Below are 25,184 nucleotides of genomic sequence, written 5' to 3' on the forward strand. Positions count from 1 at the left end.
AATATTTACCTTTAACCGATTTGGAATCATTCCAAAGTGACTTCCAGGATCTGATTAGATATGTTTTTGCCAGTGCGCTGAGATCCTGAGAACTGTTTTTGAAATGCTCCAAGGAGCCCAAATGAACAGCTGATTTAGCACATAAGTCAGCAGTTTCATTACCCGTGATGCCGGAGTGCCCTGGTATCCAGACCAATAATAGAGCTAATCCATTTTGATGGCAGGAGTACAGAGCCTCCCTGATCCTTAGAGCAATAGGGAATCTAGACTTACTCCGGAATGGGTTTTCCTTAATGGAGTATAAACAGCTAAGAGAGTCTGTAAAAATAACAGTTTGTTTTATGTTATGGGATCGGACAAATAAGATTGCCTCCAGCAAGGCAACAGCCTCCCCTGTAAATACCGAAGACTCTGGAGGACACTTAAATTGCAGAGTAATTCTAAACCTTGGAACCCAGCAGGCTGCACCAACATAGCTTTCCGGGGAAAACTTTGATGCATCAGTGTAAATAAGGAGGTGGTTTGGCCAATTTTGAAAAACTATGTTATTAAACTTTACATTAGTATCAAGGGCTCCTTTAACTAGCCCAAGATCTGTGACCACGGCAGGATCAAAGACTAGGGCTTTATAGGATGTAGAGTATAAAGGGTTTATTTGTGAAGTCACTAATGGATGAGGGAGATTGATAAATTTCTGATAGCTATCTAATAGATAAGAAGAAGGATTGCGTGGTCTAAGAACTTGTGACAATTGAGTTAATCTAAACCACAAAGGGTGGGAGGACAGTTGTAACATTTTGCTAACATAACGATCACAGAGATATTGCCTACGCAGATGCAAAGGAGGATCAACACATTCAACCTGCAGAGCATTAGTAGGGGAGGACTTCATTGCCCCCAGAATGATCCTGAGGGATCTGTATTGAATTCGGTTGAGCATTTCAGAGGCAGTTTTATTTAGAGGGTCTAAAACATATGAGCAGTAATCAACATGGCTACGGACTAAGGCATTATATAAAAGCTTAAGGGAATAGGCATGGGCCCCCCACCAAACTCCAGCCACTGCCCGCAGAACATTTATACCTTTCTCACACTTCTTAATTACATATTCAGTATGCGGTAATCCGTTCAGTCTGCTATCCAGTATAATACCTAGGAATTTTGCTTTGTCTACTAGATTGATGGGTTGATCCTCATAGCAAAAGTTAAATGTAGGGTGAGATCTTTTTCTTGTAAACACAACTGCTTGGCATTTAGCCACGGATAGAGATAAGCCGTGGTCAGACAGCCATTGGCCTAGGTAATACAAAGCAGAGTTTAGACATTGGGATATTTCCTCTACTGAGCTCGAGCTGTGGTAGAGGACAATATCATCAGCATACTGTAGGATGTTACAAAAGTTATTTACAGACAATTCTAGGTCATGAGTGTATATGCTGTAAAGCAGAGGACTGAGTACTGAGCCTTGGGGAAGTCCTTTCCAGACTAGTCTGGGGGGAAGATAGGATGACTGTTGTTTAACCACAACTGACCTGCCACAGAGCAGGTTACATATGAAATGTGTTATCCTTGGCGGTACACTCAGCTGATGCAATTTTTGCCTGAGTAACGGAAGAAGTACATTGTCATATGCAGAGGCAATATCTAGGAAAATACCCACAAGGTACTCTCCCCTACCAAAGGCAGTTCGAATGTCTGTGGTGAGTATGCTAAGACTGTCTGCAGTGCTAAATCCTTTACGGAACCCAAACTGAGAAGGAGAAAGTACTCCCCTACTTTCCATTACCCACTCTAGTCGATTTTTGACGAGTATCTCGCTAACTTTTGCCAAAGTGGATGAAAGTGCAATAGGTCTGTATGAGTTTGGTTCAGATGGATTTTTGCCAGGTTTGAGTAGTGGAATCACTAGTTGTGTTTTCCAGGAATTAGGAACTATTCCACTCTCGAAAAAGCTATTAATTAAGTTGAGAAAATATAGTTTTGTTTTATCTTTTAGTTTTGCCAAAAAAGAATAAGGTACACCATCTTCCCCAGGAGCCGAGTCTTTAAGGCCAGTTAGAGCAATTTCAAGCTCTGAAAAAGAAAATGGGGCATCCATTTCATCTGCAGTGGACACAGGTGTATAAATGGGGAAATCGTCCATATGAGGGACATAAGGCGGAGCGAGCTTGTCTGTAAAAAAGTTAAGCCATTCAGACGGGTTATTGGAACTTGGGTCAGTGTGGTTAAGAGATCGGCGGAATCTCCTCATGTTTGTCCACACGACAGTGGAGGGAGATCTAGGGCCGAGTGATTCACAGAATTTGGTCCAACCGAACCTTTTCTTTTTAGACACTAACCTTTTTATTTTAGCATCCACATGTTGATACTTTATAAAGTTATCATTTGTCATGCTATCTGTATATTCTTCTTCTGCAGCCTTTCTCTGGTTAAATAAATCAGTGCATTCCCCATCCCACCAAGGGGGGGAAGATAAGTGATTTTTGGCATAAGACTTTTTACAAGGAATATTAGAGTCGGCTGAAGAAATAAGATATTTAACAAATTGCTCATAACAAGTTAATAAATTGTCACAATGCTCAAGATCAGGTAAAGAGTCTATCATGTCATCAACAGATTGAGCGTAACGAGACCAGTCAGCTTTATGCAGTTTATACTTCAATAATGGACTAGGGTTGGAAGGTGGTAATGATCTAGTATTCAGGGATAGGATGATAGGGAAGTGATCACTGCCAAAAGTACTTGGTAGGACTTTCCAGGATAGCTGAGATGCAAGAGAGGGAGAAGAAAGGGATAGATCAATAGCAGATTTTGGGTTCTGATAGGGATAGACTCTACGGGTAGGAGTGCCATCATTGAGGATACAGAGGTTAGTATCCTCAAAGATGTCTATCAATAACGGAGCAAACCCATCACAGTAGTAACACCCCCAAGAAGTATGGTGAGCATTAAAGTCACCCATAATCACAACTGGGGTAGGAAGGGAGGATAGGATAGACCGGATTTCTGGAATCAAGGATGGATTAGGATGTGGAATATACAGTGAAAGAAAGGAAATATTTAGACTCCTCACAGCAACAACATTAAGTTGATCACTGTGAGCGGGGAGGGGAATAGAAGAAAAAGGAAGATTGTGTCGAATAAAAATGGCACTGCCTGCATAACCATCACTCCTGTCATCCCGCACACAGCAGAAGCCAGGAACCCGAAAGCGAGAACCAGGCCTCAGCCATGTTTCGCAGATAGCAACAATGATAGGGTTATGCAGGTTAATTAAAGATAAAAGATCTTGTTTCTTTGGTTGGATGCTTTTACTGTTCCATTGTAGTAAGGTTGTTGGGGCCATTATTTAGGATATTAAACAGTTGGGATAAGTTATGTGCAACGTTGGGCGGTAGTGGAATTTCGCTGCATGGAGCAACAATACTCAGAAGGAATTCAGAGAGAACCTCTAGCATTTTACTTTGGGATGGGGGAGAGTCAGGTAGGCTGCTGCCAAGGGCGCAGCCATTAGGTAGGGAGGAAGAGGGACTGTTGGTAAAGGATCGGTGGGCGTATTTGTCATAACCCTTCGCTAAGGGAGCTCGGGTACGAGCCGGGCGGATAATTTTATCCCGGTATGACCTACGGGGTGAATTGAAAGAATTCGGTTGGGGAGAGTTTGAAGGGTCATGGGGAGGATTTGAAGGAAGGGGAAAGTAGATTGGAGTAGGGAACAATTCTCTTGCTATCTCCGCATATGATTTGTGAACTGGAGGAAACCGCAATGAGGCTTCCATATAAGATACACTGTCCTGGGACATGGCTAGTTTAATATTCTGCTGGCGAGTAAATTCCGGACATTCCTTATCTGAAGCAAAATGACTACCTGAGCAATATATACACGTGGCCTTTTCTTTGATGACATCACATGATTCTCCAGTGTGCGGCTGTGCACACCTGTAACACCTAGGTTTAGATCTGCACTGGGCTTTGATATGGCCGAAACGGCAGCAGTTCAGACACTGGATTGTTGGGTATTTGTATGGTTCTACTGGGAGAGAGGTGTAAAATGAGAAAATTTTAGATGGAAGCATCTGACCCCTAAAAGTGACTACCACCGACTGGGTGGGAAGCCATTCTATTGTTCCTTCATTTGACGATTTTCTGTTCAAACGGCGGGCTTTCAGAACTGCACCACAACCAGCAGGTAGTTCTAACGACTCCACAAACTCCTCCATAGACCAGTCTACAGGGACACCTCGCACTAGACCCATCCTTGTTATATTGTAGGTTGGGATTTTAGCCTGATATTTCGTAAGGGGCAGAATTGGGCTAATTATAAATGTGTTAGCAGCTTGAGCAGAAGAAAATTCGACGCTAATCTTGTTGCGGCCAACGTTTTTAACACCATCACTTACAATATTGGTGAACTTGTTTTTATGCATAAATTGACCGAATTTAAGTGCTCTAATAGACGTACCCGCAGATGGATCTGAGATTTCCCTTGAGACATGGACTATGAAGGGGCCTTTGTCATCCTTATCGTAACTTTCGGGGCCTTCTGCAAAGGAAGGATGCGTAAAAACAGTTTGGATCGACGGAACCGATTGTGATGACTCTTTTACAGTTTTTTTTTGAATGTTACGCTAGCGGACTTTTCAGTGTCCACTGGGCGTTTTCTTGATGTTTGGCTAGACGCGCGAGGTGCATCATGCATCACATCCTCATTCGTGAAGATTCGAGACCCGTCAGGGTCTGGAGGCTCCGGAGGAGTATCTAGCTCCATCCCTATTAATATAAAGACTCACCACCACCAAAACGGTTGTTAAAAAAAACCACAAAAATCGGCTACTTTTCACTAAAAACAACACCGAAAATCACTACACGTGTGTCGACCAAGGCCAACGCTGCGAAGTCCCCAGTTTTACAATTCAATTCACCATAATTAAAAATTAAAATCTAAAAAAACCACGTCCGCCAAATTCGAAGTTTCCCGCCCAAAAACCCAGTAGTAAAGTTAATAAAAAATTGAGTGTGGCTTTGTGATTATCAAATTCATGCACCAAAGATTATACAAATATAAGGTCATCACGGCTCTAAAACGTCAGAATCCAGAGCCATAGAACTTATTCTTAAAAATATGATAAACTTAGACTCGTGAGCTTGACAGTTGTTCGCTCAGGTTTTTCGTTTGTTGTACCTCATAGTTTGTGGAGTTCAATTTATTATTTAGTTTGTGGTAGTAAACTAGAAAGTGAAAACTGGACATCCTACAGATTTTGTTGTTTTGTGTTATTACTTTGCTCGACCAGTGTTATAATATAATGTGAACTACAAAACAATAACCAGTAAAATGATAAATGATAAGTTGATTTTGTCGTGTAACGAAATAACTTCGTAGTGTACTTTAGAACCAATATTTACATCGATTGCTAAAATGAAGTGCTGTGTGACTTCGTGTAACTCGACAAACACAATATACAGCAATTCGAAATCAATTACCTTTCATAAGTAAGTAGAATACCGACTGAAAAGACAATATTTGTACTATTTTAATAATAACATCTCCCTGATAAAATGTATCAACTTACATTACATCCAGATAAAGTATGAAAATTAAGCTTAATTTGCTATACACTGGGAAGGGCAGGTGACTTAACTATTATTCATTGTTAAGTCAACATCTCCTGAGGATGCTCCGATTTCGGAGCGAAACGTGCATAGAAGGTACATTGCCGAAGATCTGTTTAGTGCTGAGTATAAGGTTTGAAGAAATTATAGATAACACCATAAAGATTTTCGCAGTATATAGCAAATAAAGCTTAATTTTCATAATATATCCTGGATTTCCACAAAGTAATGCCTGCTTATATAAATTATTCAGATAAAAGCACTCTTTCCTGTGCCCAGGTGGCTCAATCGGGTTGCTTCCCATCATTACTATTTATTCAACATACTTACGCATTGACTATATTGAGATTTGTGTTCCAGGTTTCCTGTAGACAAAGTTCGGCGAGATGCCTGGTTCGCAGTCCTTGGCATAGAAGAGAGCCAGCTGCCAGATTCTCCAGTGGTCTGCTCTCTACATTTTAAAGATGAAAACTTCTATGAGGGCAAGAATGGGTTAAGGGTAGTGCAGAGGTGTGCTGTGCCTTTCGTTCAGGTAAATTTCTCAAGCCATATACCTGAGCGTTCTTCATAATGTACATGAAGGTGTATATACATTCTGATTCTGTTTGGAGACCCTGTTATGGGCTAGTTAGTAGTTATGAGCTTCTGACTCAAGCACTCTGGTTTGCGAGGTAGATTCCACCGAGAAGAGGCTCTCTTTTTCAACATCATTTTACACTTTACAATCTTTAAAATTATCTTTCTTGTGAGAGATGAGAGAGCAGCCTGATTCCAAAACTTGGTGTTAAATTATTCATCAATTGTTTGGAACCACAATTTATTAAATATGTTTTAACACATTGTTTAATCTTATCAATCAATGAATATATAAACTTGGATCACGCGAATCGCTTCGTGAAAAATTTAAACAAATAGGTATTCTTACAGTAGCTTCGCAATATATTTATAATAATATAGTCTTTGTGAGACAAAATATTACTCTTTATAAACAATGAGCTGAAATTAACAATCGACTTACCAGAAACGGACATAAATTAGTGATATCTGCATATCGTCTGCGAAAGGTGCAGAACTCCTTTGTGGGGTTTAGTATACGCTTTTACAACATGATTCCTATAATTCTTGACCTACCAATACATTTCAAAAATGTGTAAAAACGCATCTCGTACAGCGAGGTTACTATACATTTGATGAATTCCTCAATGACAAGGTAGATTCGAAGCAGCCAGCCTTGCTCTCATCTCCCGCAAGATAGCAAAATGTTTGTAAATGCAGAGCAACTACTGAGTTTCTTGCCGGCTCTTCTCGGTAGAATCTGCTTTCCGAACCGGTGGTTGAGTCACTACAAACATACATACTTGACATTTCAAAAGTGCTTATAAAGTAGGCCTGCTTGAAATAAATGAATTTGAATTTGAAAAAAAAAATTTATGCATTGGTAGGTCTAAAATTACCTCGGCAATCATATTATAAAAGTATACTCAAATGAATACTGCACCTTTTGCAAACAATATGATAACAAAATCCCTTAAGACATCACACTATGATAGTACGCAAAGTATACAAAGCCTAGCTATTTCTACGTCAGTAATCTGTCTAATTTTTCTGACAGCATAGGCAGCTGAGCTCAGTTTAACCGCTAGTGTATCTATATGAGTACCCAATTGAAGCTTACAATACAAGAACATGCCCAGAAAAACTGCAATCTTTTATTTATAGTGATTCTTTGCTAACAAGCCCTCCCAAGTGAAAAAATCGAATACAAAGTGTATTATAAAGCAAAAGTAAACCTATCAAAATTTTCTACAACTAAGACTAATTTTCGACGACCTCCCTGGTGCAACGGTGAGCAGGAGGAGCAAGCAGGAGGTTCCGGGTTCGATTCCCGGCAACGTCAATGTGGGAATATATAATTTCTATATTTTCTCTGATGAGAGACTTTGGCCGTGGCTAGTTACGACCGACAACGACGTGCCGTGTGCAGTGTTCCGGAGCGTTGTCGCGTAGAAACCGATAGAGGTGTGACTACCGCACTTCCTAACATGTTAGCCCGCTACGACCCGCTAGACTAGCTACAGCAGCTATGCTAGCAGTCTAGGGCTAACTTGTATGAAGAACGTGAATTAAAAAAAAAATTTTTTTTTAAAGAAAACATATTATATTTTTTTATATTTATTATTATTAGTATTTTATGTGTGTAATCTTGATAAGTATTAGTGTGTAATTGTTCGTAAGTATGTATATAATAATTATAACACCCCACCAATCGGTTTCCCTTGGTTTTCCTAATCCTAAGGTTGCCTGGAAGAGAACGCTACTAAGCGATAAGGCCGCCCTTTGTATCCCACTTTTTAAGTTTATTTTTGTTGTGCCCATTGTTTTTTTTCCCTATTTATGGTGTACAAATAAAGTATCAAAGACAGGTTTAAAACTATGATAATTACTTTTTTAAGCTAGTAATCATGTCCTTTGCAGGTCTGTGTGGTATGTCTAGACACTGACAGCAAACTGTATCCATTGAGCAAATATAATTTAGAACAGACGTACGAAACCATAACTGGACTTGCGGTAAGTTTAATAATCAAGTGTTGAGTTTATCCATCTATATTACTCAAGCGGGGATAGCCTAGTGGTGAAAGCATCTTTCCTTTCGTGGACACTGTGTTCCAGCCCCGGTGTTCAGGTACCGGTAATCCTTAGGGTCCTTGGGTCAGTGGCGTGCATAGAGGGTATGCACAGGGTATGCTGATGAAATAAAATGAAGAAAATCTCCGTTAAGAGTTTTAAAATTCATAAGGCTAGTCATTTTAAAAGTTATAAAAAGCCTACCCTTAAGTATGTATTACTCTTACTGGATATTCTCTTCATTTTATATCATCTGCATACCCTCTCTGCACACCATTGCCTGGGGTGCCACAGGGTGTACTTGAAATAAAGGATGTTAATGCGACTCAAATATATAATGTATATTGACGGCCGATTGGCGCAGTTCGCAGCGACCCTGCTTTCTGAGTCCAAGGCCGTGGGTTCGATTCCCACAACTAGAAAATGTTTGTAGAACATGAATGTTTTTCAGTGTCTGGATGTTTATATGTATATTATAAATTTTTATGTTTATTATTCATAAAAATATTCATCAGTTATCTTAGTACCCATGACACAAGCTACGCTTAATTTGGGACTAGATGGCGGTGTGTGTATTGTCGTAGTATATTTATTTATTTAAAAAAAAAAAAAAAAAAATGTACACACCGTGTTTCACGAGCAGAGACGCGCCGAGTACTGTCGTATCGCGCGCATGCGAACTATATATATATAAGTACAATCCACATGTATCCACAAACTTCCCTGTTACAAAAAAAAAAAGGTTACATCACAAACGGTTCAGTAATATCAAATGCAATGATTTCTACCATGAAAGTGCGCAACTGGAAAATGTTTCTGTGATGAACATGAATGTTTTTCAGAGTCTGGATGTTTATCTGTATTTTATAAGTATTTATGTTTATAATTCTTAAAAATTATATATTTATCAGTCATCTTAATACCCATAACACAAGCTACGCTTACTTTGGGGCTAGATGGTGATGTGTGTACTGTTGAAGTATATTTATTTATTATTTTTTACTCCAATACTATTTGTTTATTACTCTATTGCTCTTTATTTATTTCAGTTGCGAGATCTTACTAACTTCACGGCTACAGTATGTCCAGAATGTGCCCAGCGGTTATTAAACTGTAGTCAGTTCAGAGACAAGAGTTTGAGAGGTCACGCTGCGTTGGTGGCGTTAATCAAAAAACACGAATTGGTAAGTGTTTGAATAGTTTAAATCATTACCAATGTTTAAAATGCCAAAATTTGTTTGTTTGTTTTTCCTTCCTTTGCACTATAACTAAGCAAACAATAAACGTAATTTAATCATAATAATCACAATCATTTATTTGCAATAAACATTTGAAATTACAGATCTATCAAAAAGCAGATAAACTACGTGTATCCGAATTACGAAACTAACAATTAATAATGTGTTATTTCAGCTCACAGTACCTTATATAAAAACAATAAATCGCTCTCACAATAATTTTACATCTAATCTAGTCAAGAAAACGTTCAAACCCAACCACCGTGACCGTAATTTTATAGACAATAAAGATGACATGAGACAAGATGAGACAGAGATTGAGATAGAGGAAAAAGAAGAAAAACTCTTAGTTAAAGTAGAAAAGCAAGAACCCGTGTTAGTTTTTGAACCTGTAGCAATAAATGAAAAAGCGAAAGATGATAGTCATAAGGAACTATCACAGCGAGTTATAAAAAATGATTTAAATGAAGATATTGATATTGATATAGATTTTCTGAACGATGATTACGACAAAGATGATGATTTTTACAATAACGATGATGATGACGTTTCTAATGACAGTGCTGATAAAGCTTTAGGTGTGAAAAATGACAAACTACCTGTCAAAAACAAGGCGGAAGACAGCGACAGTGACGTGGAACTGGTCAATAAAATAGAAAATGACAGTGACATAGAAGAGATAAAACACGATGAAAATAATGAGAAATTACAAAATAAAGTCAGCAGAACATTAAAGAGAACCAGAAAAGTTACTTTCAAAAACGGCCGCAACGCTAAAGTTAATAAAGCACAGATTAAGAGTAACAAAAAAATAACTAAAAAAGTTAGCGGGGCAAAAGCGAGAAGTACAAATCCTAGAGCGGTTAAATCAGAAACTAAAGTTAACCTCAAAAAGTCTAATGTTAAACCGGATCCAGGTGCCAGTCTCACCCTCTTCGAAATGACAAAATTAACTCACGAGGAACAAATACAAGATGTTGAGAAGAGAAAAGAATCCTCCAATTACAAGTTCTCCAGCTTCCAATGCAATTTCTGCTACAGAGGCTTCATATGCAATTCTACTTATACAAGACATATGGAGAAACATTCTAAGGTAATCTTTTTGTATTTTCTGGCCAGAAAAGGCGGGCGATGTTTTGGGTTTGGGATTTTGAGAATCATTAAGACGGCCGATTGGCGCAGTTTTCAGCGACCCTGCTTTCTGAGTCCAAGGACGTGGATTCGATTCCCACAACTGAAAAATGTTTGTGTGATGAGCATGAATCAGTGTCTGGGTGTTTATATGTATATTCTAAGTATTTATGTATATTATCCATAAAAATATTCATCAGTCATCTTAGTACCTAAAACACAAGCTTACTTTGGGGCTTTATAACTATGTGTGTATTTTTTTTTTAAATATATATATATATATAAATAATCACACATTGCCATCTAGCCCCAAAGTAAGCATAGCTTGTGTTATGGGTACTAAGATGACTCATGAATATTTTTATTTATAATATATACATGAATACTTAAAATCATTCATGTTAATCACACCAACATTTTAAAGTTGTGGGAAACGAACCCACGGCCTTTGACTCAGAAAGCAGGGTCGCTGCCTACTGCGCCAGTCGCCCGTCGTATTGTCGTATATTTATTTATTTATAACACTTTCAGTACCTCATTTGCTCTTTTATTAAAAAAAAAACCTCTTGTATCCCACTTCTGATTGTTTTCAGGCCTTTGAATCCCACTTCTGATTGTTTTCAGGCGTTCGGAAACGTGGAATGCCCTATATGCAAGAAGTACTTCAAGGACCGCAGTTCACTGGCGAAGCATGCAAAGAGCCACACCACGCGATATAACTGCACCCAGTGCGAATTCTTCTCTATGAACTTGTGAGTCAACCAACAATATCAGTCCTAAAGGAAGTGCAGGCCTCCGGAGACCGGATAAAAATTTTAAATATTCGAAACAATGAGGTTATTTGTTGCAGGGAATCTGCTCGGATGCACGAGCGCTGGCACAAAGGGTCCAAATACAAATGTCCGCAGTGCGACGACGAGTTCTCGTGAGTACCGACTTGTACGCAACTATCAGTGTCTGCGCAAAATTATTGTGCCGATTCTTTTGTACATAGAAATGTATCAAAGAATCGGCACTGATTTCGCGGGAATAATACTGCGAGGTCGCTATACTCGCTGTAATTATTGTGTTATAAGACATTGTATAGAAGCTCGCGCTAATATATGTATTTTAACACATTGTTTAGTAACCTCGCTCTAATAAATGTGTTTTAACACATTAATAATAATAATTCTTTATTTGGTAACTATGACCCATTTACGCTATAACAGAAAAATTAAAAACAGTAATAATCAAATACCAAATCAAAAAAGTCATTCATTGTCTTACTAGACAATGAATGACTTTTTTGATTTGACTTTTTTACTTTTTTTATTTGTGGTTACTACCACACAGTAATAATTGTGTTTTAACACATTGTTTGGTAACCTCACAGCAATAAAAATGGGATTTAACAAATTGTATAGTAACCTCGCCGTAATAAATGTGTTTTAACACATCATATAGTAACCTCGCTGTAATTAATGTATTTTAACACATTATATAGTAACCTTGCTGTGTAATACTGTGTTTTAACACATTTTATAGTAACCTCACATTTATAAATGTGTTCTAACCATGCCGTAAATGGTTGTAAAAATGTATGTACCACTTTAACAATGTTTTTTCATTCGAATTCCCATAGCAAGTACACGACATACATAACCCACCTGCGAGTAAAGCACCCTTCGGACTTCATCTGCAGCCACTGCGGGTACTCGTTCATCAGCCAGAAGGGATTGGAGTTCCACATATACAGGACCCATAGACTCGACAAAGTCGCGGTGAGTTCTAGTAGTTTTCGGCCTGCTCCGGGACTCGAACTTAGGACCCGCAATTGAAGATGCTACGCCGGTCGCCGATCATCATCATAACATCAACCTATTGCCGGTAGCTGCGGCTCTAGAACTGCCGATGCCGAAATTAGTAGTAGCAGACGATGGCGCGGGCAACTCCTAGTATATATATTATATATGTATATATATATATATATATATAGCTCAAACGCAACCATATAATCAAACGCAGACGATGTCGCGGGCAACACCTAGTATAGTATATATAAATATATATATATATAGACACTAAGGCAGGTATGATGTTCATTTTAATTTCCAACCATTAGTTTTTTTATACCAAGCGTGTTTTTTAGTTTGTTTGAACTATTTAATTTATTTTTGTCAAACACTGACAAACGAAATCCGTTTTGATATAATATAAACGTAACATTCCATAAAAACAATTATCTTACAAAATTATACACTACTAGCTGTTGCCCGCGACATCGTCTGCGTTTGATTTTGTTTTTTGATGTGGCATTCAATTTAGTTGTAGTTCTAAAAAAATTAAAGTACTCAGTATCGCTAAGCCTTAAATGAGGGGTTCGCTGCTGTCCGCTGAGGAGTTCTGTCTCCAACCACAGTTTGGGCAAAATTAAACACATATTATAACCTCTATTGAACGAAAACAATTATTTAAATCGGTTATAATTTGTCGGAGTTATGGTGTAAAATCGTCAAACACTTTCATCCCCTCTCCCAAAGGAACCGAGCTTAATGTCGGGATAAAAAGTATCCTATATTACTTCTAACACTTCCAAGAATATGTGTACAAAGTTTCATGAGGATCGGTTAAGTAGCGTGAAAGCGTAACAAACAAACTTACATTTACATTTATAATATTAGTAGGGATAAAAATTAAACTAATAGATCTTAATATATAATGAGACTGTCATAAATGCATTCACTAATTTTGGCATCGGTAGTTGGAGCTTAGTGGTCGAAGCGCTCGGGCCGCTACTCTCGGAGAGTCACATGTTCAATTACCGTCGGTTCCGAAATTTTTTATATGCATTTTAAATTTATAAAATTTACATAGGCACTACTTGTTACTACTATTATTCTAATGTAACGCGCGAACCACGACTCTATCGCGCGGTCACTGACCCGACTACGCGACGTTGTCCAATGACACGTATTTGGTTGCACAGTGTAATGTCACATAACAGAAATAACGTGATCTGTTGATTTTTTTGTATGAAATAAATTAATACTGAATTATGAAAAGTCGTAGAACAAAAGTTGTTGGTTTTAATGTTAACAACTGCGGGGCGAGAGGTTTTTGTTATTTTTTATTCGACCCTGTATATTTTGTTCAGTGGAATCTGCCTTCCGAACCGGGTGGTAGAGTCACTACATACAGACTGACTTGATTAAAAAGTGCTTATTAATTAGGCCTACTTGAAATAAATGAATTTTGAATTTTGAATTTTGATGAATACTGTGTTGTTCAGCTTCAGGAGGAGTTGACGGGCCCGCGATGCGAGGAATGCAATATACGCTTCGCGTCCGACACCGCGTACGAACAGCACATGAAGGTGTCGCCCAAACACCATAAGCCCGAGTATGTATACTACCATCAGCCCACTACAGAGCACGGGTCTCCTACCACAATGAGAAGGGGCAAGGCCGTAGTCCACCATGCTGGCCCAGTATCATGGCATGGTACCATCATCATGCCAACCAATCGACGTCCACTGCTGGACATAGGTCTTTTGTAGGGAGTTCCACAATACACGGTCCCGAGCCGCTTGCCTCCAGCGGCTCCCAGCGACTCGCCTGATGTCATCTGTCCACCGCGTTGGGCGCCGACCAACGCTGCGTTTACCGGCGCGGGGCCGCCATTCCAGCACCTTAAGACCCCCAACGTCCATCGGTTCTCCGAGCTATGTGCCCCGCCCATTGCCACTTCAGCTTCGCGACTCGATGAGCTATGCCGGTAACTCTAGTTCTTCTACGGATCTCCTCATCTCTGTTTTGATCACGTAGAGATAAAGTCAAAGTCAAAGTCAAATATTTCTTCATTCAAACAGGCACATAGACGGCACTTTTGATGCGTACGTAACATGTAAAATATGACATAGCAGTGAGTTGATGGCGATAAATAAATTCGTCAACTTAAAACTAAAGCTACAAGGGTTCCAAACGCGCTCTGGTCTAAGAAGAAGCCCACAACAAACTTAGCCGGTTTTTATTTTTTACTCCTAGCATAGCTCTCTCCATCGCCCGCTGAGTGACTCTGAGCCTTCTTATGAGGCCCATAGTTAGCGGCCATGTCTCAGTTCCGTAAGTCATCACTGGCAACACGCACTGTTCGAAGACTTTAGTCTTCAGGCACTGAGGGAATGGTATACTTTATGTATACTATACGACGTGTAAATGTATAGTATGTATAGTATGTATGTATAGTATAGTAGTGAAATAATACTTCGCAGGCTTTAGAGGTACATTATGTACTGTCTCTGAGACTTATCTGTGAAACCGAAACGCTAATTGTTTTTGAGTGAACCACTGCCATAGTTTTTACTGAATGAAATCAGATACAGCGCTAACATCACATGCAAAATTAAAATCACGTGACTCCTGTCACTTTAGTAGGTACTATGCGCGTGCCGGTCTTTTGTCTTCAATAAAGTTGTTATAAGGAAACACTTTAATATTATATAAATAAAGCATATATTATGCGTGTGCGCAGGACGGGTGTACGGAACCAGTTGCTGCCGCGGCGTCGCTACAAGAAGGGAAGCGGTACGACCTACGTCACATGCGAACAAGTCAGTATAATATCCCGAGTTATAAATATAAATAAATATACTACGACAATACACACAGCGCCATCTAGCCCCAAAGTAAGCGTAGCTCGTGTTATGGGTACTAAGATGACTTATGAATATTTTTATGAATAATATACATATAAACGGCCGGACACTGAAAAACATTCATGCTCATCACACAAACATTTTCCAGTAGTGGGAATCGAACCCACGGCCTTGGGCTCAGAAAGCAATGTCGCTGCAAACTGCGCCAATCGGCCGAGTTGACCTTGTCTACGCCAAAACGCAGTTTGTTTCACCGCTATCCTGGCCCAGCGTTGCGCGATGTTTTTTTTAAAGTAGAAGGTCCCGAGTTCGATTCCCGACAGGGGAAAATTTGGGAATTTATAATTTCTGAATATACTCCGTTTTGGTCTGGTGGGAGGCTTTGGCCGTGGCTAGTTACCACCCCACCGACAAAGATGTGCCGCTAAGCGATTTAGCGTTCCGGTACGATGGCGCGTAGTAACCTCTTAGGGGTTTGAATACCATACACCCTAACAGGTTAGCCCGCTAAACATCTTACACTGCATCATCAGTTACCACCAGGTGAGATTACAGTCAGCCAACTTGTAGTGGAATAAAAAAATTAATAAAGTATCCTATTGCCTATCATTGTCCCCCCTTCCCTTCACCCCTCTAACCGGTTGCGTGCACGCGCAACGCACATTCGTTCGCTAACTTTAGGCGCTGTGAGTGCGCACTATTAATCGGAGCCTGCGCAGGCGCACTGCGACAGTGTGGAGAAATTTGTGAAACAACATTTACAACTGTATCATAAATTCTTTGATTTATAAGCCCGAACGCACCGCTTACCTACACGCTCAATCAGACCTTTGACAAAAGATTACGCGACCCGACGCCACTGTACATTTATCACGCCATCTGACCTAACGCCACGCCAATGTGAGATGGTGATAACAAAAAAAAACCAGCAGGCTATGTTTGTTGTGGGCTTCTTCTTAGTCCAGGGCAGGTTTGAACCCTCGTAGCTTTAGTTTTAAGTTGACGAATTTGTTTATCGCCATCAACTCACTTCTATGTCATATTTTACATGTAATGTACGCATCAAAAGTGCCATCTATGTGCCTCTTTGAATAAATAAATCTTTGCCTTTAACTTTAAAATATATAAACTTATATCACGCGAATCCCTTCGTACTAAATTTAAAGAAATAGGTATACTTACAGTAGCCTCGCAATATATTTATAATAATATTATCTTTGTTAAACATAACATAAGTAATTATAAACAAAAAGTCGATATAAACAGTCGACTAACTAGAAACGAACATAAATTAGTGATATCTGCATATCGTCTGAGAAAAGTACAGAAATCCTTTGTCGGGATGGGTATATGCTTTTATAACATGATACCGAAGGTAATATTAGATCTACCTAAGTTTAAATAATATATTAAAACACATTTAACAAATCGTGGTTACTACACGATTGATGAATTCCTAAACGACAAGGCTGCTTGGAAGCAGGCCACTCCGCTCTCATCTCTCACAAAACAGAAAAATTCTAAAGATTGTTAAACTTTAAAATTATGTTGGAAAAGAGCAATCTGCTGAGTTTCTTGCCGGCTCTTCTCAGTGGAATCTGCCTTCCGAACCGGTGGTAGAGTCACTACAAACAGACTGACTCGACGTTTCAAAAGTGCTTATTAATTAGGCCTACTTGAAATAAATGAAATTTGTTTTTTTTTTTTTTTTAATATATATTAACATGTTTTTTTTTTCAGTGCGGCATGCAGCTGAAAGACTTCACGATATACATGTTCCACTTCAAGCGGGAGCACCCGGGCGAGACACAGACACAACACGCCCTGCGGCCCCGGGAGTGCCTCTGCGAGCAGTGCGGCCGGAGCTTCCAGGTTAGGCTTTCATCAATAGTCAATATACTCATAGTCATGTTATACGTCACATAGTAAATATTAAATAATAAATTATCTCATGCAAATGTATATGAATTCATAAATTCAATATAATAATATTAATCTATAATAACAAATAAGTACAGCCAATCTTCACAATATTTTACTAATATGGACCTTTGGAAAAGTAGATCGAAACTGCAACGTTTCCTACTAGATGGCGCTACAGTCGCTATAAGACTTATGTGAAAGTATGGAGGGTAGAGGTAAGGAGAGTCATCTGTGTATATTAAAAAGTGTCGTCAAAATGTATTAAATTAGGATGGCGCCACATTTGCATCAGGGTAACTCTTAAAAGAAGCGCCAAATATAAATATTGTTAGAGTAGGCTTGAAAAATAAACAAGGAAGTATGGAGATACAAGGAAGTAAGTTTATATTTACCACAATATTTTGTACAACGTAAGTTGTTGAAATTCTCAATAATTAACTACTTTAGTCGACAATGACATTAAATTTTTTAACTCGGCATACTTCAATTCATCTACGATTGCTACATTCATACCATACCCTGTGCATCCACCAGCGCCATTGTGGAGGATTTTTGAACTGTTATTTAGTGCATACACTGGACACTTTTTCAACTTTTCTCCCATATAAGATGACTCTCCTTACCTCTACCCTCCATATGTGAAAGGCATATACTAATTTTCAGCAGCGACGGTAGGAGAGCCGTAGCTTAATTGGTGAATGCGCTCAGGCCGCGATTGCCCGAGAGTCGCAGGTTCAAATCCTGTCGGTTCCGAAAATTTTAATGTGCATTTTAAATTTATAAAATTAACTCCACCAAGTGTAGGTAAAAACACTAATAAAAAATTATAAAAATATTTTACTTTCCAAGAATTCATTATAACTGTAGAAAGCCTTCTCGACAAGCCAAGTCTTCAGTTTTTTTCCTGAATAAATTATTATTCGGTGCATCTCTTATATTACCTGGTGTCCTATTAAAAACTTCTGGGCCCGTGCCAGCTACAGTCTTTGTTGCCTTTTTAAGGCTGTGATATTTGGATAGGAGTCTATGAGGGTACCGTAAGTAACAGTCTCATAACATTGCATGAAATTTTTCATAATACCTTACGACTCTCATGAATTGTTCAATCAAATTAACATAAATGTCCCGCGCCGTATTCCCAGACACCATTTGCAAAATATTTTCTCACCGCATTTTTCAAAAAGTAATCTACGCAGATTCGCTCCAATTTATCGTCTAGTAAATAGTTACGACGACCTGGCCGACCCTGACATTGATATCTTTCACGATACCCTAGAAAGTTTTAGGAAGAAAATTGTATGTAAATTAAATATAAGTAATCTTAATTATAAATTTTAATTTAATATTACTAATCAATCTGTTATAATAGCTTTATTCATATATATATTATAATTTTAATAATCTTTAGCTAAATACTTATTTAAGTTTGAATTTTTCTTTTTAATTGTGACCGTAGATAACAAAGTTAATGCTGTATACACCTATAATTGATTATTGGAATGGCACTAGACATAATTTGTAATTCTGACACATATTTTTTTTTATTAATGTAGTTACAAAAAGACAGTTATGATGAAATAGATTTTGGTAAAAATATTTATTACTAGCTGCTGCCCGCGACTTCGTCTGCGTTTGATTTTGTTTTTTGATTGTTACCTCTATAGTCCAAAAATAATTATTTAAATCGGTTATAATTTGTCAGAGTTATGGTGTTAAATCGTCAAACACTTTCATCCCCTCTCCCAAAGGAACCGAGCTTAATTTCGGGATAAAAAGTAACCTATATTACTTCTAACACTTCCAAGAATATGTGTACAAAGTTTCATGAAATTCTGTTAAGTAGTTTTTGCGTGAAAGCGTAACAAACAAACTTTCATTGACATTTATAATATTAAGTAGTGATTATTTATTTTATTTTTATTTAAACATCTTTATTGCGTAATAAAGGAGAAATTACAAATATAGTTAAACAAAAAATTAAAAGCAAAAGGCGACCTTATCACTAAAAGTGATCTCTGCCAGGTAACCTTAACGATAGTACACAATAAAACATGAGAGACGGGAAATCGCAATTAAAATAAACAATACATAAATTTACACACTTAGTACATACTACTAATAACTAATATAATAAATTATTAAAAGAGATAAATAAAATAAGATATAAATAAATATATATATAATTTAATTAAATATATGATTATTATTTATTAAATTTAAAAAAAAAATGTGTATATAATAATATTAAAAAGTAAATAATGTGTTCCAGACTGCCTTCCATCTAAAGGACCACATGACTAAACACACCGGCCAGAAGAACTTCCAGTGCAATGTTTGCGACAAGCGGTTCCGCACCAAGGCCTTCCTGGACAAGCACAAAGAGACGCACGCGACCACGAGGAAACTGCACAAGTGCCACGTGTGCTGCAAGACATTCACCAGCCCCTCCAGCCGCAACCGACACTTGCTGGTGAGTTTGCGCGAGGGTTTACTTGAGTGTAACTGGGGCTTTACTATGGGTGTGTCTGTTTCTTTGTTTGGAGTATGTCTGTGGCTTTGATGTGAGTGCGTCAGTGTCTTTGATGTGAGTGCGACTGGGGCTTTATTATGAGTGTGTCTTTATCTTTGTTAGGAGTGTGTCTGTGGTTTTGATGTGAGTGTGTCTGTAGTTTTGATGTGAGTGTAACCGTGACTTTGATGTTTGTGTGACTGGGGCTTTATTATGAGTGTGTCTGTTTCTTTGTTTGGAGTATGTCTGTGGTTTTGATGTGAGTGTGTCCGTGACTTTGATGTGAGTGTGACTGGACATTCGTTATGAGTGTGTACGTGCCATTGTGTGTATGTGACACATTAAACAAAGAGTGTATTTGAAACTAGTGCAAGTGGGCCTGTAACAGTATTATTGATGTCACCAGTGGCGTACACTTCATACACGCACAAAAGCTGCCTACCCTAAAATTGATAAAGAACTCGTATAGAAATGGAATTTTGCCCTTTTTATGCAATTGACCTGCTGAATGCATACGAATGATACGTAAGGAATCCGGTGCACGCCACTGGATGTCACCATACTTTGTTGAGAGTGTGACTCCGATAAAGCTGTAAGTGCATTTGAACTATGATATGAGTGTGTCAGTGACTTTAAGAGTGTGACTGGGCTTTAGTCCGAGTTAATCCAAAAATAGTTTAACTAGATAATTAACCACAGCCGTGTAACCAGTTTCCGCAGTAAACATAAATCTCTCTTGTCGCAGATCCACAAGGAAAAAGCTTACAAATGTGATATCTGCGAGAAAGCCTTCAGCAACGGGTCGGACAGGAACACACATGTGTCCCATGTGCATCTCAAGGTGCCCTGGCCCAAGCGGAACCGAGGGACCAGTGGAAAGGCTGCGAGACCAGAGAAGGAGGCCTACGATGAGTGAAGTGAACCAAACATAAGTGCAGTGTTCAGTGACAATGAGTGCTAAAGTGTCAAAATACAGTTCTTGATACCTCCTCCGAGAAGTTATTATCAACATTATAAACCCATCACTGGCCAACACGGGTTTCTCAGCATGAAAAGGATATGGTTGGAGCCCACCATGCCGGCCAAGTTCGGATCGCTAGACTACCTACATCTTTTGGGAATATCAATGAGATGCAAGAAAGCTAGTGATATTTTCATTGCTCAAATTAAAAACACACATAACTCTGAAAACTTTGAGGTGCATGCGGGGAATCGAACTCTGTATGTCTATGAAAAGGAGGCCGAATCATCTTTTACCACTAAGCTATTACTGCTACCATAAAAACTAGGTATTGTGGATACATTATAAAGTGCTGCATTAGAACAGAAGTGGCAATGGTGACGGGATAACTTGCAAGGAGTCCATGTCAGTTGAAAAAAATAGGGGTTGATGATATGTAAAAGGAGGTCATGGATAGTGGATCTCATTTTAGAAGGTCGTGTCTTTAATTTTGGAATTTCAAATAAAATATATGGTTAGAAAGTTAAATTTGTTTAAAATCGAGTAGCACAATATTCTTGTGGAGAAAAGTTATCGAGGTTGCTTAAAAAAAAAAAAAGTATGTGTACCTATGTAAAATAAAAATCTTTTCAAAAATGTTATTGCTTTATTCTACGTTTGTAGAAAAAACGACACTACTGTAGGGGCCAGGGCAAGTAAAAACACAGGGTTTCTTTAAGTGACTTGGCTGACAGAACGTGTGTAGCGGTTGGCAAAGTTTAAACGATGCGGCTGCGGTCGGTTGCGGTGAACGTCTACAATTTGAACCGCCGCGGACGTCAGAATAACGGTTTGCCGCCCCCGCCACCTACGTTCCGTTTTTAGCACATTATTTATTTAAACCATAGACAATCATTTATTTCAGCTTAAACTATATAATATTAATTATTTATAATTTATTAATTAATAATTAACAAGAGGGCTTTTTGCGTCGCTAACATATTCCCCCCCAGTGCTGGGCTCAGCACTCTTCTCCAACAGGTAGGATTGCGACGCGTACTGCAGGCCTCCTTAGCAGCCCCGACTTCGTCCGCACGTCCACCACTCGCACGCGCCCGTCCCTTCCTGGCAGCACCGCCTCGATGATGCCTCGGGGCCAGACGCCTCGCGGCATATTGGGATCGACGATGACGACTAAGTCGCCGATCTGTAGTGGTTGGGATTCGTGATGCCATTTCTTCCGTGGTAGCATCTGTGGTAGGACTTCTTTCACCCAGCGACGCCAGAACTGGTCAGCCAGGAGCTGTGAGATGCGCCACTGCTTCTTCAGGAACAAGTCGGAGTCATCAAATGCCCCGAGCAATGGAAGGTTCGAGGAAGTACCTAAAAGAAAATGGTTAGGGGTAATCGCCTCTGTGGTAGCAGGCTCAACAGAGACGTGAGTGAGAGGTCGACTGTTGACTATCTGTTCGACCTCTGCCATCAGAGTGATCAAGACTTCCTCTCTTGGCACTCTTGCTTTGAGGATAGTCTTGAGCGACGTTTTCACGCTTCTAGTGCATTTCAAGCATAGTGTAATTTTTCCTATAGTGACTACATATTCAGTGACATTTTGAAAAGTTGGATTAGATATTAGCAGGTCTTCAGGCCAATCAGCTTCGTTGCAACATAGAAAACTAGGGCCGTACAGCCATGCGCCTTCTAATATAGCCATGTCGCATTCTTCCCTAGTGGCAGCGTCTGCGATGTTCAGCCCGGTAGGCACATAACGCCATTTGCTTGAACAGGTAAGTTCATCAATCTCCCTTAATCGATGCGCTACGAACGTTTGGTAATTCCGAGCGTCGTTTCTTATCCAATGCAGTACAGTAGTTGAGTCACTCCAAAAGTATTTATTTCGTGGTTTTATTTTATGTTGTGTAACTATAGTGTCCGCCAATCTAGCGGCCAAAACTGCAGCCTGAAGTTCAAGCCGTGGTACCGATAGTGATTGTTTTATCGGCGCCACCTTACATTTGCTCGCGATGAAAGCAACGTATATTTTATCATTCCTTTCCCAGCGCCAGTATGCGACGGCGCACATCGCCTTTGTTGACGCGTCGCTAAAAACATGTAATGCGAGTTTATCGTAAACACCGCTGCCCGCGCTGTTCAGTGCACTAGGTGCGTCTTCCATCTCGCTCGCACGTGTTGCCGCGAGATAATGACGTGGTAAAGATATTCGACTGATACCTTTTAGCGATTTCAGCCATTCGGTCCACTTAATATAAAGTTCATCAGTAAGTGATTCATCCCAGCCAATTCCGGATTGCCATGTTTCTTGTAGAATTATTTTTCCTCTAATAGTGAATGGTGATAAGAACCCAAACACATCGAATATTGACATAACTCGTAGCATTTCTCTCTTTGTAGGTATTTTTTCACCCGCGACTATGTTGGTAGGAATACGCTTGAATGATACGTCAAATCCTAAGGTATCTTGTTTAGGAAACCACATAAGACCTAAAGTGCGTTCTGAATGCTGTTCAATATCGAACCTTACAGCAGTAGGTCCTAAGGCTTCGGTTGAAATGTAACTTAAAACTTCTTTGAAGTTGCTTGTCCAGTTTCTTATTTCGAATCCGCCTTGTCCGCGAATGAAAGTAACCTCCTTTATTAACTGCCTCGCTGTTTCTATGCTATCAACGCTGCCGATATAGTCGTCCATATAGTGCTGCTGCAGGATGGCTTTTACTGCGGCTGGCTTCGATGATTCATACCTCTGTGCGTTCTTATTTTTAATAAATTGAGCGATGAACGGTGAACAGTTAGCGCCAAAGATTAAAGATGTCATGGCGCAGACTTTTAATTTATCCTTAGGGGTATCTCGCCATAAAAATCGTAAAGCATCTTGGTCTTCAGGTAGGATTTTTATTCTGAGGAACATGTCTTTTATGTCCCCCGTTATCCCTATTCTATGTTCCCTAAAACGCATCATTATTCCCAGCAGTGAAACGAGTAGGTCCGGGCCCTTTAAAAGGTAATCATTAAGGCTAACATTTTGAAACTTAGCCGCAGCGTCGAAAACTAATCGCAATTTTTTTTTATTAGGATTATCGACTCCAAAATGTGGTAAGTACCAGGTTCTAGGACTCCAAGATATGTCTACTACTTGTTTTGCGTAGTTGTTTTGAAATAAATGTTCGATTCTTTCCTTGTATCGTGAAGCATATCCTACGTCAGCTTTCACTTTCTTCTCTATCCCCTTCAACCTTGACATGGCGTACGTAAACGAGTTAGGCATCTTTGCATTGCTCTCTCTCCACGGCAGACCAACATACCACCTTCCCTGTATTAATTTACACGTTTTCTCCAGGTGCGCTTGAGCGCGTATGTCATCAGAGTTCCCTCGTGGTTTAGCGGTGACCCCCAAGGAGTCTATAGCGAAGGAACGTCGGACCTCTTCATGTATCTCACGGAGTAGGTCTTCTTTTTCTGTGTCTAGGCCACAGTGGTTGGAGCTGAGAAGCAGAGTAGAATGCAACAAACAATTGACGGATTGTGTTCTGGTACAACCATGGAGGCACCATCCTAGTGGAGTAAGAGTAGCAAACGGTTCCCCTGGTTTGCCTTCTAGAACTTGTAATGGTAATAATACGTGATAATTATCTTGCCCTATTAGCAGCTGTGGCTTATAATATTCAAGATTAAGTTGATTTTTAATTTGAGAAATATGTTCATATCGAGAAATACCTAAATTAGAGGTATCTTGAGCAGGTAAATTCAGATCGCTAACGTTATGCGCCGTAAGTGTAAATAGCTGGCCGTCTTTGTTGGATGCAGTGAAATTTACTATCTCGCTGTCGCATTCTAGCTCATTAGTGTCCCATGCGCCGCGCACACGCATAGTTTTTCTATGTCCGCGTAGCCCCACTCTTGCGGCTAGTTCCGAGTTCATTAGCGTTACAGTTGACCCGTCGTCGAGCAACGCGGCAGTTGTTACAGTTCCCATCGGTCCGTGTATTTGTACCGTTACAACCTTTAATAGTACCTGGCGATTGTTTTCTTTAATGTGCGTTACTTGTTGTGCTTCGGTAGTGGGTTCGCGTTCAGAAGACTCGTGTAGGCCCGTAGTGTTATCATTTCCCGTACTGCTCTTCTCATAATGTAACAATCGGTGATGAGCCTGCCCGCAATTGTTTTTATCACAAGCAGGCGCCGGCAAATATCCCTGTCGTGCTTCGTGGGTGACAGACATTTATAACATATACCGTACCGCTTTACGTGACGCCACCGATCCTTTCGTAGTGCCTTTTTGAATACTTTGCAATCCGGTAGATTGTGTTTCGGCCCGCTGTAGCAAAACCGACATTTCATACCCGCGTCCGTGTTAGATTCGCTTTGTAATAACATATGAGATTTGTTTACATAATTTACGGCATATTTTCGCTTTGAAAAATTTTGATCGGTTTTGATGCTATTAATATTAATCGCGGTTTTCGTAGTTTTAACTGCTTCCTCTTTTAAAAAATCGGATAATATTACGAGTTTGGCTTTAGATCCGTCGGTTATAAGCGGATAGCTGTAGTC

The 25,184-nt window shown here is 39.4% G+C and overlaps 2 protein-coding genes across 2 annotated transcripts; one reads left to right on the forward strand and one right to left on the reverse strand.

Moving 5' to 3' along the window:
* The first annotated feature begins 5,160 nt into the window (after positions 1–5,160).
* LOC120635615 (zinc finger protein 879-like) lies at positions 5,161–21,266 on the forward strand. Its single transcript, XM_039906632.1, has 13 exons — positions 5,161–5,493; positions 5,974–6,145; positions 8,089–8,181; positions 9,288–9,422; positions 9,652–10,569; positions 11,232–11,359; positions 11,458–11,532; positions 12,232–12,370; positions 13,879–13,988; positions 15,120–15,198; positions 16,984–17,115; positions 19,436–19,636; positions 20,421–21,266. The coding sequence occupies exons 1-13, from the start codon at positions 5,420–5,422 to the stop codon at positions 20,589–20,591; spliced, it is 2,427 nt and encodes an 808-aa protein (XP_039762566.1). The 5' UTR covers positions 5,161–5,419; the 3' UTR covers positions 20,592–21,266.
* Positions 21,267–21,636: 370 nt separating this feature from the next.
* LOC120635535 lies at positions 21,637–24,852 on the reverse strand. The gene is made up of 4 exons (XM_039906553.1): positions 23,921–24,852; positions 23,109–23,191; positions 22,718–23,063; positions 21,637–22,591 (listed from the first exon to the last, which is right to left on the reverse strand). The coding sequence occupies exons 1-4, from the start codon at positions 24,850–24,852 to the stop codon at positions 21,637–21,639; spliced, it is 2,316 nt and encodes a 771-aa protein (XP_039762487.1).
* Between the last annotated feature and the right edge of the window lie 332 nt (positions 24,853–25,184).

The sequence above is a fragment of the Pararge aegeria genome, chromosome 27, assembly GCF_905163445.1.
Source record: "Pararge aegeria chromosome 27, ilParAegt1.1, whole genome shotgun sequence".
Taxonomy (NCBI): Eukaryota; Metazoa; Arthropoda; class Insecta; order Lepidoptera; family Nymphalidae; genus Pararge; species Pararge aegeria.